Here is a 14,926-nt window from a genome sequence, read left to right as displayed (position 1 = left end):
TAATGAAACTGCTATACCCTTTCCAAGTTGGCCCGCTTCCATCTTAGACTGCACCATCAATTACCACCAGGTGAGATCGCTGTCAAGGGCTTACGAAGGGTTCCGTACCATCGTACAAGAAATAACACTTTTTAACGCGCGGAGAGTGCAGACCAATCCCGGACTGACAACATCGATATACACATCGATACACAAAGAAGCCCACTAGGGCCGTAAGCCAAGATGGCGGGCCCTAGCCGGTGAAAACCCGGCTAAAAGATCGCCACCAGGGTACAAAGTTGCCCTGCGCCTCACCCGGGTAAGGAGGCCATTTTGCTTTTACTTGTCCTATAAGACCTACCTACCAGCCAAATCCCATGATTCTAGGTCCTACCCTATAGGTTTCTTGACAGGCACGGTAGACAGACACAAAAGAAGTGATCCTTTATGGGTTCCTTTTTTCCTTTTGAGGTAGGGAACTTTAAAAAAAGACATGCTCACACTGGAGGAGAGGCTTTATTTTTATTTATTTATTCAGATACAGAGGCTGGAGTTAAAAAGTGAAACTTTGAGCACAACTGGTCAGGACCCGTAGCGCCAAACCTGTTTAGTGCGAGAAATAAAATAACAGGCCCCAATTTGATATGAATTAACTCATTCTGATTGTTATCTAGCTTTTCGCTTTTGGGTTGTGTGGGTCCCTCGTTGGAACTTGAAAAGTGCCCTAGAAAGTACCTACCACTGCCTGTTTTAACAGGGCTCTCTTCGTCACTCGCTTCATACAATCGTAGTTCCAATTTCATTTGAATATTAAGCAACCAAAGTCCATGAAATTTTGCAGACACATTCTAGAAACTAATATCTGTGTCTGTGGTGTTTTAGATTTTTCTAAAAATATGTAGTTTTAAAATTACAGGGGCTCAAAGATTTGTATGAAATTTTTTAAGACCGCGTAACTTTGAAACCGAATATTTTAACAGAAATCTTGAAAACCACAGGCACAGATATTAGTTTCTAGAATATGCCTGCAAAATTTCATGGACTTTGGTTGCTTAATATTCAAATGAAATTTGAACTACGATTGTATGAAGCCAGTGACGGAGAGGGCCCTCTTAATAGGCACCTGCCTACACCCTATTATCCATACTAATATAATAAACTAGCTGATACCCGCGACTTCGTTCGCGTGGATGTAGGTTTTTTAAAAATCCCGTGGGACTCTTTGATTTTCCGGGATAAAAAGTAGCCTATGTGCTAATCCAGGCTATAATCTATCTTCATTCTAAATTTCAGCCCAATCCGTCCAGTAGTTTTAGCGTGAAGGAGTAACAAATATACACACACACACACACACAAACTTTTTCCTTTATAATATTAGTATGATGCGAAAAAGTGTCTGTCTGGCCCAACAGTTTAACCGATTCTGACGAAATTTGGTACAGGATTAGCTTATATCCCGGGGACGTAGGCTACTTTTTATCCCGGAAGATCATAGAGTGGCCACGGGATTCACAAAAACCCATCCGCTTAACCGATTTTAATAAAGAAATTTTTTTTTTTTTTGAGGGGTTGCCTTATCATGCGATCAGTCGGTGGACTATGAGCAGATTGGTTGGAGGAAGTTGGCGTTCATTAGGAGACAACTTCCCCAGCGGGAAAACTCCATAAGTCTCAGCTAAATGTCTAGTATATGCTTTCTCTTTAGTCGACGGATTGCCTGTGGCATTGTCAGCTGCACTGCCAGGCGATTTGGGTGGTTAGTAAGCCTTGTTTTGTAGTTGCAACTATAAGTTAGAATTTCTTCCTTTACTGTGTTAATGTTTAAGTGCTCATGAATTTCCGATATTTGTAGGAACCATGGCGCGTTGGACAGTGATAATAAAGAAAAATTAACACTATTTTAATTAAAACCGAAATTAAAATCGGTACATTAGTTTAGGAGCTACGATGCCATAGACAGTTACACAGATACACACGTCAAACTTATAACACCCCTCTTCATGGGTCGGGGGTTAATAAAATAGGAAAACTTGAGAAGTGTGAAATAAAATCAACAAAAATAAATTAAAACAGATTTATTTCATTTTCTACTTACAGCTAAGCTATTTAACAAAATATTTTATACAAATAAAAAGTATTTTTTTTAATATCAAGACATTTTTTTGCGTATTATTTTTATTCTAAACTGTTATCAATCTGTATTGAATTAAGAAAAATCAAATTTGTCTATGGCTGTTTTATAAAAAACGAACGAATTCTTTTATCAAATAGGTATAGACAAGTTTTTTTTTTTAAAATTTAAGCACTTGTTCTTGGCTTCGGCACCCAGGGTTCTATTTTAGGGCGGGTGGTACTGTACGGTACGTATTGGCCAGTTGTACCAGACAGGTTTTCCGTGTGGTCCAACATCCATTTGTACTTGGGTCTGCTTGGGTCCTGAAATGTGAGAAATATTGATTGTTAATTGTGAAATAAATATTACTAGCCGATGCCCGCAACTTCGCCCGCGTGGATTTAGATTTCTCGAAATCACGTGGGAACTCTTTGATTTTCCGGGATAAAAAGTAGCCTATGTGCTAATCCAGAATATTATCTATCTCCATTCCAAACAGCCAAATCCGTCTAGTAGTTTTTGCGTGAAGGCGTAACAAACATACACACACTTACTGGCATCCAGAAGTTGGACTGCTAGGCTGTTTTTAGGACCCTCAAGTCTCTGTTTGTAGGCCTCAAGTGACCTGTCTATTTCCTCCTTTACTGTGGGAATTTCTGTGTATGCATGCACTTCACTGTTTTTGTGAACCATGGTGTGTTACATAAGACCATCAAAACATTGTTCTGGAAGCGCTGGAGTATCTCAATGTTTGAGTGGCTTGCTGAACCCCAGAGCTGAATGCCGTAAGTCCATACTGGTTTGACGATGCAAAGAAAACATAGCATGGAAAATTTTTAGGCGGTTACTTACTTGGTGGGGAAGAAGATCAGTTTTGTAATGCAACCATCCAAACCATTCGGCAGGGACCTGCAAAACACAAGAACATTTATTGTTACTAGCTGATACCCGCGACTTCGTTCGCGTGGATGTAGGTTTTTAAAATTCCCGTGGGAACTCTTTAATTTTCCGGGATAAGAAGTAGCCTATGTGCTAATCCAGGATATAATCTATCTTCATTCTAAATTTCAGCCCAATCCGTCCAGTAGTTTTTGCGTGAAGGAGTAACAAACATACACACACATACAAACTTTCTCCTTTATAATATTAAGTGTGATGTGATTGAATAACATATCATTTTAAGTTCTAACACCACAAAGTCATTTTTAGGGTTCTGTTCCTCAAAAGGAAATAAAAACCCCTTATAGGGTCACTTGTCTGTCTGTTGTCTGTCAAGAAATCTACAGGGTACTTCTTGTTGAACTAGAATCATGAACGGCAAGTAGGTAGGTCTTATAGCACAGGTAAAGGGGAAAATCCGAAAACCTTAAATTTGTATTTACGTCACACACAAAAAATTAAAATGTGTTTATGAACAAAAATAAATAATTAGTATTTTCAATTATCAAAGTAAGATAACTATACCAAGTGGGGTATTATTTGAAAGGGCTTTACCTTTATATTCTAAAACAGATTTTTATTTATTTTTATGTATAATAATTTTTGATTTATTGTGCAAAATGTTGGAAGAAATATCTGAGTATGGAACCCTCGGTGCGCGAGTCTGGCTCGCACTTGGCCGGTTTTTTGGATGCTACATCCATAAGGTTGTTTTTAGGGTTCCGTACCTCAAAAGGAAAAACGGAACCCTTATAGGATCACTTTGTTGTCTGTCTGTCTGTCCGGCGTCCGTCTGTCCGTCCGTCGTATCTGTCAAGAAACCTATAGGGTACTTCCTGTTGACCTAGATTCATGAAATTTGGCAGGTAGGTAGGTCTTATAGTACAAGTACAGGAATAAATCTGAAAACCGTGAATTTGTGGTCACATCATTAAAAAAAAATTAAAATGTGTTTCAATTGGATTTTTTGATGTAACATCCATCAGGTTGTTTTTTTTTTTTTCGTATAAAATGTAACCATCGTGTACAATGTACATCATGGACTTGAACAAAGTCATGTCTGCTTCGATCTAATATTCTCACCTGGCTAGCATCGTAGTTCATGTTAAACTTGTCCGAGTACTCAACCCATCGGTTTCTGCTGTAGAAGTATCTTGGATTCTCGTAATACTTATTGCCAAACTTATCCACACCAACTAGCCTACCATCTTTCAGCTCTTCTTGTCTGTAATATACATATAAGAGGAAAAGGTGACTGACAGATCTATAACACTACTGGGGGACTTAATCTGTGTTGGTGTTAGCTGGCGGGCGTGCTCTGCCTTTTTGGTGTGTTTTTTTTTGTTATAACTGTCTGGAAAGCGCTCTAAGGGGGTGCCGCGCGTGTGTCGGCGAGCGCCGGCACAGACGGGGTCCATACTTGTATAGTTTAATTGTTACAAATTACTACAAACTTGACATCGGCTAATCTTTGTAAAGCCAGACGAGAGAAAAAAAATAAACACTACTGGATAGATCGGGCTGACATTTGGCATGCAGATAGCTGTTATGACGTAGACATTTCTGTTAAGAAAGGATTTTAAAAAGTACAACCCTTAGGGGGCTAAAACAGGGGTTTCAAATTTGTTTAGTCCACGCTGACTAAGTCACGGGCAAAAGCTAGTCTGTAATATAAATGAATAGAAACTACATCATTCAAATAGTAAATAGAAGAATTAAAATAAAAGAAAAAGAGTCTACCTATACAGCGCACTTTGACTTTGCTCAGCCTTAAGACACTGTTAAAACGAGGCAGCGTTCTCTCTCTCGTCTGGCTTTACAAAGATTAGCCAATGTCAAGTTTGTAGTTACAAGTTAGTTAAACTATACAAGTATGGACCCTGTCTGTGCCGGCGCTCGCCGACACACGCACGGCGCCCCCTTAGAGCGCTTTCCAGTCAGTTTTAACAAAAAAAAAAAACACTCCAAATAGGCAAAGCATAAATCTGTCTCGTTTTAAAATCAAAGTGTGCTCTATGGCTTTCAACCTTAGTTACTAAACTATCACTACTAATCATAGGTAGGTAAAGGTAAGTTATGTTAGTGACAAAATTCTTTCTATGTGGAAGTCTCATTTCAAATAGCCTCCTGGTATTATCGCGGCGCATAGGCAATCAATAAACCTAAAGCAAATTCAAGTGATAAGAATCTGGATACAAACATACATACATACATAGACTGCTAAAATCATAGCCCTTCCTTTCGGCTTTGCCGTAGTCGGGTAAAAATATATAAGTAATGGTTTCCTACACAGTCATTATAGAAGTTATTATATAGTGATAGCAAGAATATACATACTTCTACTAATACTTCTACCAAATATTCGGGTCGAAGAGAAAGATGGGACGAGTAACAAGACTCTCCAGAATAGTTTATAGATTTTTTTAGAACATAACATAAGTTTATTTTTACGTTGATTCAATCAGAAACGAAATCAAAATATTACATAATAACAAACACTTTGAATTACCTGTAAAGTTTGTGCAGCGACCCTAAGATACCGCCGTTTTGACGTATAATATTAAACACCGTGGCTACTTTATCCAGAGCCAGTAATTTGATGATTGAATTCGACATTTTTACGAAAAACTTGCCTTCGTTTCGAAAATAATATTGATCATTGGCAACAAATAACCTAAAATTTTGCTTCGTGACATTGACAGTTCACAGATGATTTTTTTTTTCTCTCTCGTCTGGCTTTATAAAGATTAGCCAATGTCAAGTTTGTAATTATTTGTAACAAGTTAGTTAAACTATACAAGTATGGACCCCGTCTGTGCCGGCGCTCGCTGACATACGCACGGCACCCCCTTAGAGCGCTTTCCAGTCAGTTTTAACAAAAAAAACACTCCAAAAAGGCAGAGCACGCCCGCCAGCCAACACAGATGAAGTCTCACAGATGATTAATTTTATAGACGAATAACATATATACAAGAAAATACATAGACAAGTATATCTATCTAGCACTAAGTAAAAAGCTGTTCTATCTGTTTAAGATCTAGTGCAAATCTGAGACCTTCGTTTCAGACTTTTCAGAGTATCCTTGCGGAAATAGGAATCTTATTTTATAGAATGATAATCAAAGATTGCAATAAAAAATATTTTATTTACAAAAATACTAAACTTAACAATAACAATTAATAAAAGTTATCAATTCATTGCTTTTATCAATATTTTATATACTAATAAAAACCATTATGGTTAATATATTATAAAATACATAATGATTTTCTACTTTGTCAACCTTCCTCCATCAAGCTTAATTTAAATTCATCATTAGACACACTATCATCTGCTTTATTATAGCGTTTGCGTTTCTTTTTCTTGCTTTTTACTATTTCTTCATTTTCTGAATTTCCAATTTGAGTATTCATTTCAATAATTTTAGTTTTCGATTTAGCAGATTTTCTACCAATTGGTACTTCATTTCCATTTATTGTATTGTCAGTACCAAAGTTTTCAGCTTCAGTATTTTGAACTTCAGTACTATTGGAGCGCCTTTTCTTCTTCTTTTTCTTTTTAATGGTAACAACTTCTCCATCGCTGTGCAAATTGGTGTCTTCAACTTTTGAATCTGTGTCACTATTTTTTTTAATTTTCTCATGATGGGAATAGCCTTTATATTTTATCTGTTGTAAAAGAATTTGTTCTTGCTGTTCTATTCTTGCTAGCTTTCCTAATGCTCTTAGACCATGGCGGGCACCTCTGTAGAAAAAATATATTTTAAAAGTGCAGTAAACGAAAAACAACAATAACCGTGAATTTGTGATTAAATAAGTATCTTACTATGTATGTACTTAAATAAGTAGTATAAGTGTGTGAATAAAAAGTAACATTTTTTTTGTAATGTAATCACAAAATCACGGTTTTTGGTATAGTTATCTTACTTTGAAAATAGAAACATATTTTAATTTTTTTGTGATGTAACCACACATTCACGGTTTTCGGATTTCTTTCTTTACTTGTGCTATAAGACCTACTACCTGCCAAATTTGATTCTAGGTCAACGGGAAGTATAGGTTTTTTCGACATACACGGTCGATAGACGCACAGACGGACGTACAGACCGACAGGTGATCCTGTAAGGGTTCCCTTTTTTCATTTTGAGGTAAAGAACCCTAAAAATAATACATACTTATGCGCAGTCCTTCCTTGACAAGCTGCAAACAATTCTTCATCTGTCATCTTTACAGCATCTTTGGATTCACTCTCACTCTCTGACTGTGAATCAGAATCTCTTACTCTAGTGGTTTTATCGCCTCCTGAAATTATAAAACTTCATCTGTATTGCTCTGAACTCCTCTGAAAAACTCCTGCTTTCCATTCGAGAATCCCTCCATACTGATATTATAAATGCGAAAGTGTGTCTGTCTGTCTGTCTGCTACCTTTTCACAGCCCAACAGTGTAACCGATTTTGACGAAATTTAATTTGGTACAGGGTTAGCTTATATCCCGGGGATGGACATAGGATACTTTTATCCCGGAAAATCTAAGGGTTCCCACGGGATGCCTTAAGTCCCATCCACTTAACCAATTTGTATGAAAGGTACCAAAGTAGCTTACATCCCTGTAATCGAAATAGTCAACTTTTTATCCCGGAAAATCAAACAGTTCCCACAGGATCTTTAAAAACCTAAATCCATGTGGACGAAGTCGCGGACATCCTCTAGTATGTAATAGTTTTGAGCCTTGATAGCTCAACGGTTGAGGAGCGAACTGAATTCTGAAAGGTCAGCACTTCAAACCCTACCCGATGCACTATTGTCGTACCCACTACTGGCACAAGCTTTACGCTTAATTGGAGAGGAAAGGGGAGCATTAGTCATGATTAACATGGCTAATATTCTTTATTAATTTTTTTTTTTAATTCACCTTGCCCCATAACAGCAGTTTTGACAAAGAACTCTGAGTATTCTTCCTTCTCCTGCTGTTTTTCTTTCTTCTTCCTCTTCATTTTCCACGTGCTGTTTGTTATTTCAAACTCTTCATTGCTTTTCCGTCTTATCTTTTTAGTTTTGCCATTTTTATTTTCCACCTACAAAATAAAGTGTTGGTAAATCTTTAACACTGGAATGGAGTCAAGATAGGGGCTTCTGTCCCATCTTAGGCCACATCATCACTTTCCATTAGGTATGATTGTGGTCAAACATGTGCCTTTAGTAAATTAAAAAAAAAGAGCTACCTACCTGCCAAATTTCATAATTTTAGGTCATACCCTAAATACCCTATAGGTTTTCTTGACAGACGTGACAGACGGACAGAGACAGACAACAAAGTGATCCTATAAGGGTTCTGTTTTTACTTTTGAGGTACCAAACCGTAAAAAATGATTTTTAATTTTGTTGAATAGCCGTCAAACTTTGAAAATAAAGTTAAATATACTAACTTCCAGATTACTAGCAGCTTTATCATATAGAGCACTCCACCAATGCTCTGTGAAATCCGAGGCAGGATTGTACCCCACGCCTGTGTGACTATGCTTTATTTTAGCCTTCAATGGCTCTGATATGCCATTCTCATCCTTGCCGAGACCTTTGCCTGTGTTTATAAAAAAAGTTTCAATAATATGATGTGATATTCAATTTTAACAATATTAGCTAAATGTAAGGGAATCTAACAATTTACTTTAAGTATATCCACTTCTAAATTTAGTTTTAATGATAATAATACAATAGTATAGTACTATTGGGCTGGTATGACGATTGAGGTAGGATAGAGTTAGCACCATGATATGTGTTAGGACTTGTTGACTTCATAGTAAGTCCTTTTAGGTAACATAATTGTAGGTAAATATGTAAAAGAGTGTAATGATGGAGGGTGACGGTGGTCAAGTTAGTTATAAAAGCGTAGGTATTTTATTTATAAAACTTTAAATCATTATTGCTGACAGCGCTAGGTTAACAAATTAACATGGTAGTATATCATAACAAAATGGTTACCGTCAGTCCAGCCGTACTTTTCCAGTTGTTTTCTTGCGAATTCCATTTATTGAAGTAATTAAAAGAAACTAACTACACTTAAAAACAACAGTGAACAACTCTAAAATCCTAACCTAAAACCACAAAAGACAACAGATGCAACTTGTCAAAATCATTTTTTTTCTCTCTCTCTCGTCTGGCTTTACACTGATTAGCCAATGTCAAGTTTGTAGTTATTTACAAGTTAGGGAAACTATATGTTTAAGTATGGACCCCGTCTGTGCCGGCACCCGCCGACATACACGCGGCGCCCCTTTAGAGCGCTTCCCAGTCAGTTCCACCAGCAATAAATACCAGTAGAACACAAAAACCAGCCACTTCTAACAAAAAAACACTCCAAAAAGACACAACACGCGCGCCAGCAAACGCCACCACAGACGAAGTCGTCAAAATCATTGACATAATAGGTCATTCGTCTATGGCACTTAGTATATTATCTATGCATCGTTCTTTAAGGTGCACGAGACGGGTCTGCCCGCGAAATTTAAATTTAAGTTGATTTTTCGCAATTTGTAAACTAATACGACAAAATAGGCTTATGGCATTTTAATTGCACCAATGGCAGTATCATCCTTACAGCTTTATATACTTAAAAATCTTTACTTACTTGAAAGAATCCAGTCAAGAAATTAAGTAGGTAACAAAGTGGCTTATGGCCATTCTAATTCCGACAATGGCAGTATCATCTTCGCAGGATTACATAAAAATCTTTACTTCAAAGTATTTAAGTATGTACATGGTTAACTAAATAAGGATAGGACATCATGATCTATCTTCTTATATATAAAAATCAATGTTTGTATGTTTGTGTTCTATAGGCGGCTAAACCGCTGATCAGATTGTTATGAAACTTTGGTAGGGTGTCCTGAGGGCGCCCGAGATGGCTCCTGCATCAAAAAAACTATATATATAACGGAGGCCGAGGGTGTTATCAGGTTATCGTGGGCATATTTTTCACTTTTTTATTACTTTGTAGGCGCTTCTAATGATTATTAAGATTGAAGCATGATCTAACCACTAGTAAACCTGGATAATAACTAAGCGGATATGTCAGGATAGCAACCTTTAGATTAACCGAGCCTTCGTGGGCGCACTAACGATATTCTTGGACTATCAAATGATATTGAACTACCCGCAACTACAAACATGATAACTCTCACTTACTGCACGTGACAACTTCCAGCGTAACTAGGTAAACCTAACCTAACCTACCTAGACCGGCTCCTCCACCCCTACACCGGTCCCAAACCAACCATCTAACCTAATCACCACAATAACAACTCGTTCAACCACCAGCACCACTTTAGGTAACCACTACTCTAAAACCTACAGTATAACACTCACACACCGTATCTACTGAGAACCTACTCGGACCGAAGCCAGCACAAGAATGAATCGCCAATCGCTACGCTAATATTCTGATAATAAAATGCGAGAGTGAATTCTGAACACAGCAACGCGTGCCGATCAAAATCCAACTCTGACAGTGACAGCTAAACAAATATGGCTAAGTACCTTCACGTAACGTTACTTTTCACGGAGTCTATGACATTAAAACCTCTTTTTAATATTGACTCGACGACATATATATGAATAAAAAAATAAATCATGTTTGTTTACGGCATTGCAACGCATGCCGGGTACAGCTAGTTAGATATATGACTGTAGACTAGTTCACTATGTAATGGCCAATAACGATGACTAGGGCTAAATACAACCAAATTATATCGTATCTTCAATTCGGGAATGGAATAGAAATCAAAATAGATATTTAACATATAATAAAACTTTTTAATAACAATTTTTAATATAGATAACATCAATTGATTCAAAATCGAAGGCATAACAAATTAAAAATAATAATAAGCTATAATTAAATAAAGGAATGTTATTTTTAGCTAGCTACGTACTAGTATTTCTTTGTAGAAAAATATTGTATTTTACAATAAAGTTAATATGTATTAACAAAATTACAATAAATTTTATTTACGTAACATATCATCCAGGTCGTCAATGGTTGATTCATTGTTGCTGTAACAAAAAGTTAATAATTAAGTTTTTGTTCTGTTCTTATTTAGGGTTCCGTATTCCGTACCTCAAAAGGAAAAACGGAACCCTTATAGGATCCGATCACTCTGTGTGTGTCTGTCCGTCCGTCCGTCATTTATATTTATGAATGGCAATACACTATTTACCCTACATCTACTATGTTAAGCAGCTAGATGATCTTCATCCATGTAATTTTTTTTAAATCCTAGTTTTCCAGGATAAAAAGTAGCTTATGTTTGTCTTTAGGATGCAAGCTACATAAATATATCAAAAAAATCAAATCAAAATTCGTCAAAATCGATCAAGAGGATGGACCATGCAAGGGTAATAGGCAGACACACTTTCGCCTTTATAATAACACTAGAGGATGCCCGCGACTTCGTCCGCGTGGATTTAGGTTTTTATAGACCCTGTGGGAACTGTTTGATTTTCCGAGATAAAAAGTTGCCTATATCAATTACAGAGACGCAAGCTACCTCGGTGCCAGATTTCATACAAATCGGTTAAGCGGATGGGTTTTTGGGAATCCCGTGGCAACTGTTTGATTTTCCGTGACAAAAAGTAGCCTATCTCCGTCCCCGGGATATAAGCTAACCTTGTACCAAATTTCGTCAGAATCGGTTAAACTGTTGGACCGTGAAAAGGTAGCAGACACATAGACACACTTTCGCTTTTATAATATTAGTATAAACTAGTGTGGATATAAGGTCTATGATTTGGTTTTAGAGGACTTCGTCTGTGTTGGTGTTAGCTGGCGGGCGTGCTCTGCCTTTTTGGAGTGTTTTTTTTTTTGTTAAAACTGACTGGAAAGCGCTCTAAGGGGGTGCCGTGCGTGTGTCGGCGAGCGCCGGCACAGACGGGGTCCATACTTGTATAGTTTAACTAACTTGTTACAAATAACTGCAAACTTGACATTGGCTAATCTTTGTGAAGCCAGACGAGAGAAAAAAAAAATTGTGTTTCTCTAAAAAAAAAAATTTTCTTCCTCTTCTATTCATACTCAAGCACTACAAACTACCACACAACATACACAACAGCTTACAGATTTTGATGAAACTGTGTTCTCTATCGTTTAACTTCTGGATAGTAATTATCGTTTGGATCTCGTTTAGACCTTTCCAAGTAGCGCAGCCCGTGGGGTCCAGTGGAGGAATAGTTCTCTAACTGCGGTTTGGAGAGCAACTCAGGTCTAAAGTTCTTTAGGAAATACACCCAACACTTGACTGTTTCTTGGTCTGATGAATTTCTGTAATAAGTAAAATAAAAGTATGTAACTAAGTAATTAATAGGGACTTCGTCTGTGTTGGTGTTGCCTGGCGGGCGTGCTATGCCTTTTTGGAGTGTTTTTTTTTTGTTAAAACTGACTGGAAACCGCTCTAAGGGGGTGCCGTGCGTATGTCAGCGAGCGCCGGCACAGACGGGGACGATACTTTATAGTTTAACTAACTTGTTACAAATAATTACAAACTTGACATTGGCTTATCTTTGTAAAGCCAGACCAGAGAGAAAAAAAGTAATTAATAAGGTAACAGTACAATGTTATATATTTTAGTATCATTAGGGTTCTGTACTTCAAAAGGAAAAACAGAACCCTTATAGGATCACTTTGTTGTCTGTCTGTCTGTCGTGTCTGTCAAGAAAACCTATAGGGTACTTCCATTGACCTAGAGTCCTAGAATCATGTTTGGCGGGTAGGTAGGTGTTATAGTAAAAGTAAAGGAAAAATATGAAAATCGTGAATTTATGGTTGAATCACCAAAAAATTATAATGTGTTCATTAACAAATAATAATAAGTATTTTCAATTTTCAAGGTAAGGTAACTATACCAAGTGGGGTATCATATGAAAGAGCTTTACCTGTACATTCTAAAACAGATTTTTATTTATTTTTATGCATAATAGTTTTGATTTATCTTTAACCATTAAGTTACACTTTAATTGCTTAAACTGCACTTAACTCCGAAAAGTTAGAGGTGCACCCAGGATTGAAGCCTAAGCTAAGGCAGACGGCTACTAATAATAAACTTAATACTTACAACTTATTAACTAAGATATCATCCAATTCTCTAACATAGTAATTTGGGTGGTCTTCCAATATATCTAACTTGCCTAACATAATATCATCTACTTCATATACTTCACCTGAAATTACAAAATTTAAGATCACACTAATAATATTATAAAAGCGAAAGTTTGTATGTGTGTGTGTATATGTTTGTTACTCCTTCACGCAAAAACTACTGGACGGATTTGGCTGAAATTCGAAATGGAGATAGATAATATCCTGGATTAGCACATAGGCTACTTTTTATACTGGAAAACCAAAGAGTTCCCACAGGATTTCGGAAAACCTAAATCCACGCGGACGAAGTCGCGGGCGTCAGCTAGTTTATTTATAACACTGTGCATTTTTAGAATATCAAATAGCAAGTTTAATTTAATAAGCAGAAGTGAGTTAATAGCAATATTAATTTCTGAGAATTACATGCCTTCATCCCCATGGATTAAAGTATTTTAAAAATCTTATCGGAACTGTTTGATTTTTCTGGGATAAAAAGAAAGTTTAAAGTAACCTGTATCCGCTTTAGGATTTAAGCTGTACCAAAACTTATCTGAATTGGTTTCACTGGTGGGCTATGGTTATTTAATAAAATTGGGTACTATTGTACACTTTCTGATTGTCAAAAAATGATATAGTGGTGATAATAATTAATTAACTTAAAACTAAAGCTCCGAGGGTTCCAAACGCGCCCAAGTCTGAGAAGAGCCCACAATTAACTCAGCTAATATGGTGGAGGAATAGGTAACAGATGGGAACACTTATGCATTTATAATTTGGATATCTTATATCACTCTTTACAATTATTTAAATGCTTTTTAGTTCGTTTTGCATTATAAATACCCTTACCTTTTACATAATGCCCATCACCTGGGCTGTACAATAAAAAGGGAATATTATACTTTGTCCCAATAATCAATGGATATTTCGTCTTGGTTGTTCCCTCTGCTATGAATTTACTTACACCATGTTCAGGGTTTGTGAGCCAATGATGGTTTGGTTCGTTCCTTTTGAGTGTTCCATAGACAAACACTTTGTGGGTCATCTATGAACAAAAAACACTTATATAATAAGTAAAGAATTCTCACCTACAACTTGCATCATTATCTTAACCCATCCCCGGTCCACTACTGAGAAGGGGTGTTCTCTCAAAATGAGAAAGGTTTAGGTCATAATCCACCAAACCAAGTGTGTAGATTGGCAGACTTCACACACCACCAAGAAAATTATGGAGAATTCTCGGACTTGTAGGTTTCTTGATTATGTTTTCCTTCACCGTTAAAGCAAGATTTAGGTACCTAATTGTGTTTTACACATAGAGCTACGAAGTTAAAGGTGTCCAGAGTGGATAAAATTGGGCTTAAAATTACAATTAAAAATCTTTTATGGGACTTACGGTTCGGGCGAATTTAGTATGTACAATGATAGAACTTAGAATATAATATATCATCGAAACCGATGCTAAAACATAATGAAATCCATTTTAAAAAGCACTTGAATTACAATTTTTTGTTTGTAAACATAAAACTATAAAAAACTCATAAAATCATAAAATCTTTTTTTTTTTTTGCTCTCGTCTGGCTTTACAAAGATAAGCCAATGTCACGTTTGTAGTTATTTGTAACAAGTTAGGGAAACTATACAAGTATGGACCCCGTCTGTGCCGGCGCTCGCCGACACACGCGCGGCACCCCCTTAGAGCGCTTTCCAGTCAGTTTTAACAAAAAAAAAAACACTCCAAAAAGGCAGAGCACGCCCGCCACGGTAGA

General features: G+C 36.8%; 3 protein-coding genes across 4 annotated transcripts; all 3 read right to left on the bottom strand.

Moving 5' to 3' along the window:
* Window positions 1-2,276: 2,276 nt before the first annotated feature.
* On the bottom strand, window positions 2,277-5,738 carry LOC123878920 (probable NADH dehydrogenase [ubiquinone] 1 alpha subcomplex subunit 12). Its single transcript, XM_045926297.1, has 4 exons — window positions 5,541-5,738; window positions 4,115-4,256; window positions 2,945-3,001; window positions 2,277-2,415 (listed from the first exon to the last, which is right to left on the bottom strand). Exons 1-4 carry the CDS (start codon window positions 5,645-5,647, stop codon window positions 2,278-2,280), a joined length of 444 nt encoding a protein of 147 aa, XP_045782253.1. The 5' UTR covers window positions 5,648-5,738; the 3' UTR covers window position 2,277.
* Window positions 5,739-6,220: 482 nt separating this feature from the next.
* On the bottom strand, window positions 6,221-9,167 carry LOC123878918 (G patch domain-containing protein 4). Its single transcript, XM_045926294.1, has 5 exons — window positions 9,011-9,167; window positions 8,458-8,609; window positions 7,944-8,106; window positions 7,206-7,332; window positions 6,221-6,775 (listed from the first exon to the last, which is right to left on the bottom strand). The coding sequence occupies exons 1-5, from the start codon at window positions 9,054-9,056 to the stop codon at window positions 6,310-6,312; spliced, it is 954 nt and encodes a 317-aa protein (XP_045782250.1). The 5' UTR covers window positions 9,057-9,167; the 3' UTR covers window positions 6,221-6,309.
* Window positions 9,168-10,819: 1,652 nt separating this feature from the next.
* Window positions 10,820-14,705, bottom strand: LOC123878913 (putative gamma-glutamylcyclotransferase CG2811). Of its 2 annotated transcripts, none has more exons than XM_045926280.1 (5): window positions 14,554-14,705; window positions 14,007-14,202; window positions 13,135-13,240; window positions 12,141-12,344; window positions 10,820-11,080 (listed from the first exon to the last, which is right to left on the bottom strand). In XM_045926280.1, exons 1-4 carry the CDS (start codon window positions 14,605-14,607, stop codon window positions 12,164-12,166), a joined length of 537 nt encoding a protein of 178 aa, XP_045782236.1. In that variant the 5' UTR covers window positions 14,608-14,705; the 3' UTR covers window positions 10,820-11,080; window positions 12,141-12,163. The 2 variants fall into 2 exon arrangements, with proteins under 2 accessions (XP_045782236.1, XP_045782235.1); XM_045926279.1 differs by having other exon boundaries at window positions 12,213-12,344.
* Between the last annotated feature and the right edge of the window lie 221 nt (window positions 14,706-14,926).

The sequence above is a fragment of the Maniola jurtina genome, chromosome 27 (assembly GCF_905333055.1).
Source record: "Maniola jurtina chromosome 27, ilManJurt1.1, whole genome shotgun sequence".
Classification (NCBI taxonomy): Eukaryota; Metazoa; Arthropoda; class Insecta; order Lepidoptera; family Nymphalidae; genus Maniola; species Maniola jurtina.
Note: the sequence above shows the minus strand (reverse complement) of the source record. Positions and strands in the feature narration are given on the sequence as shown.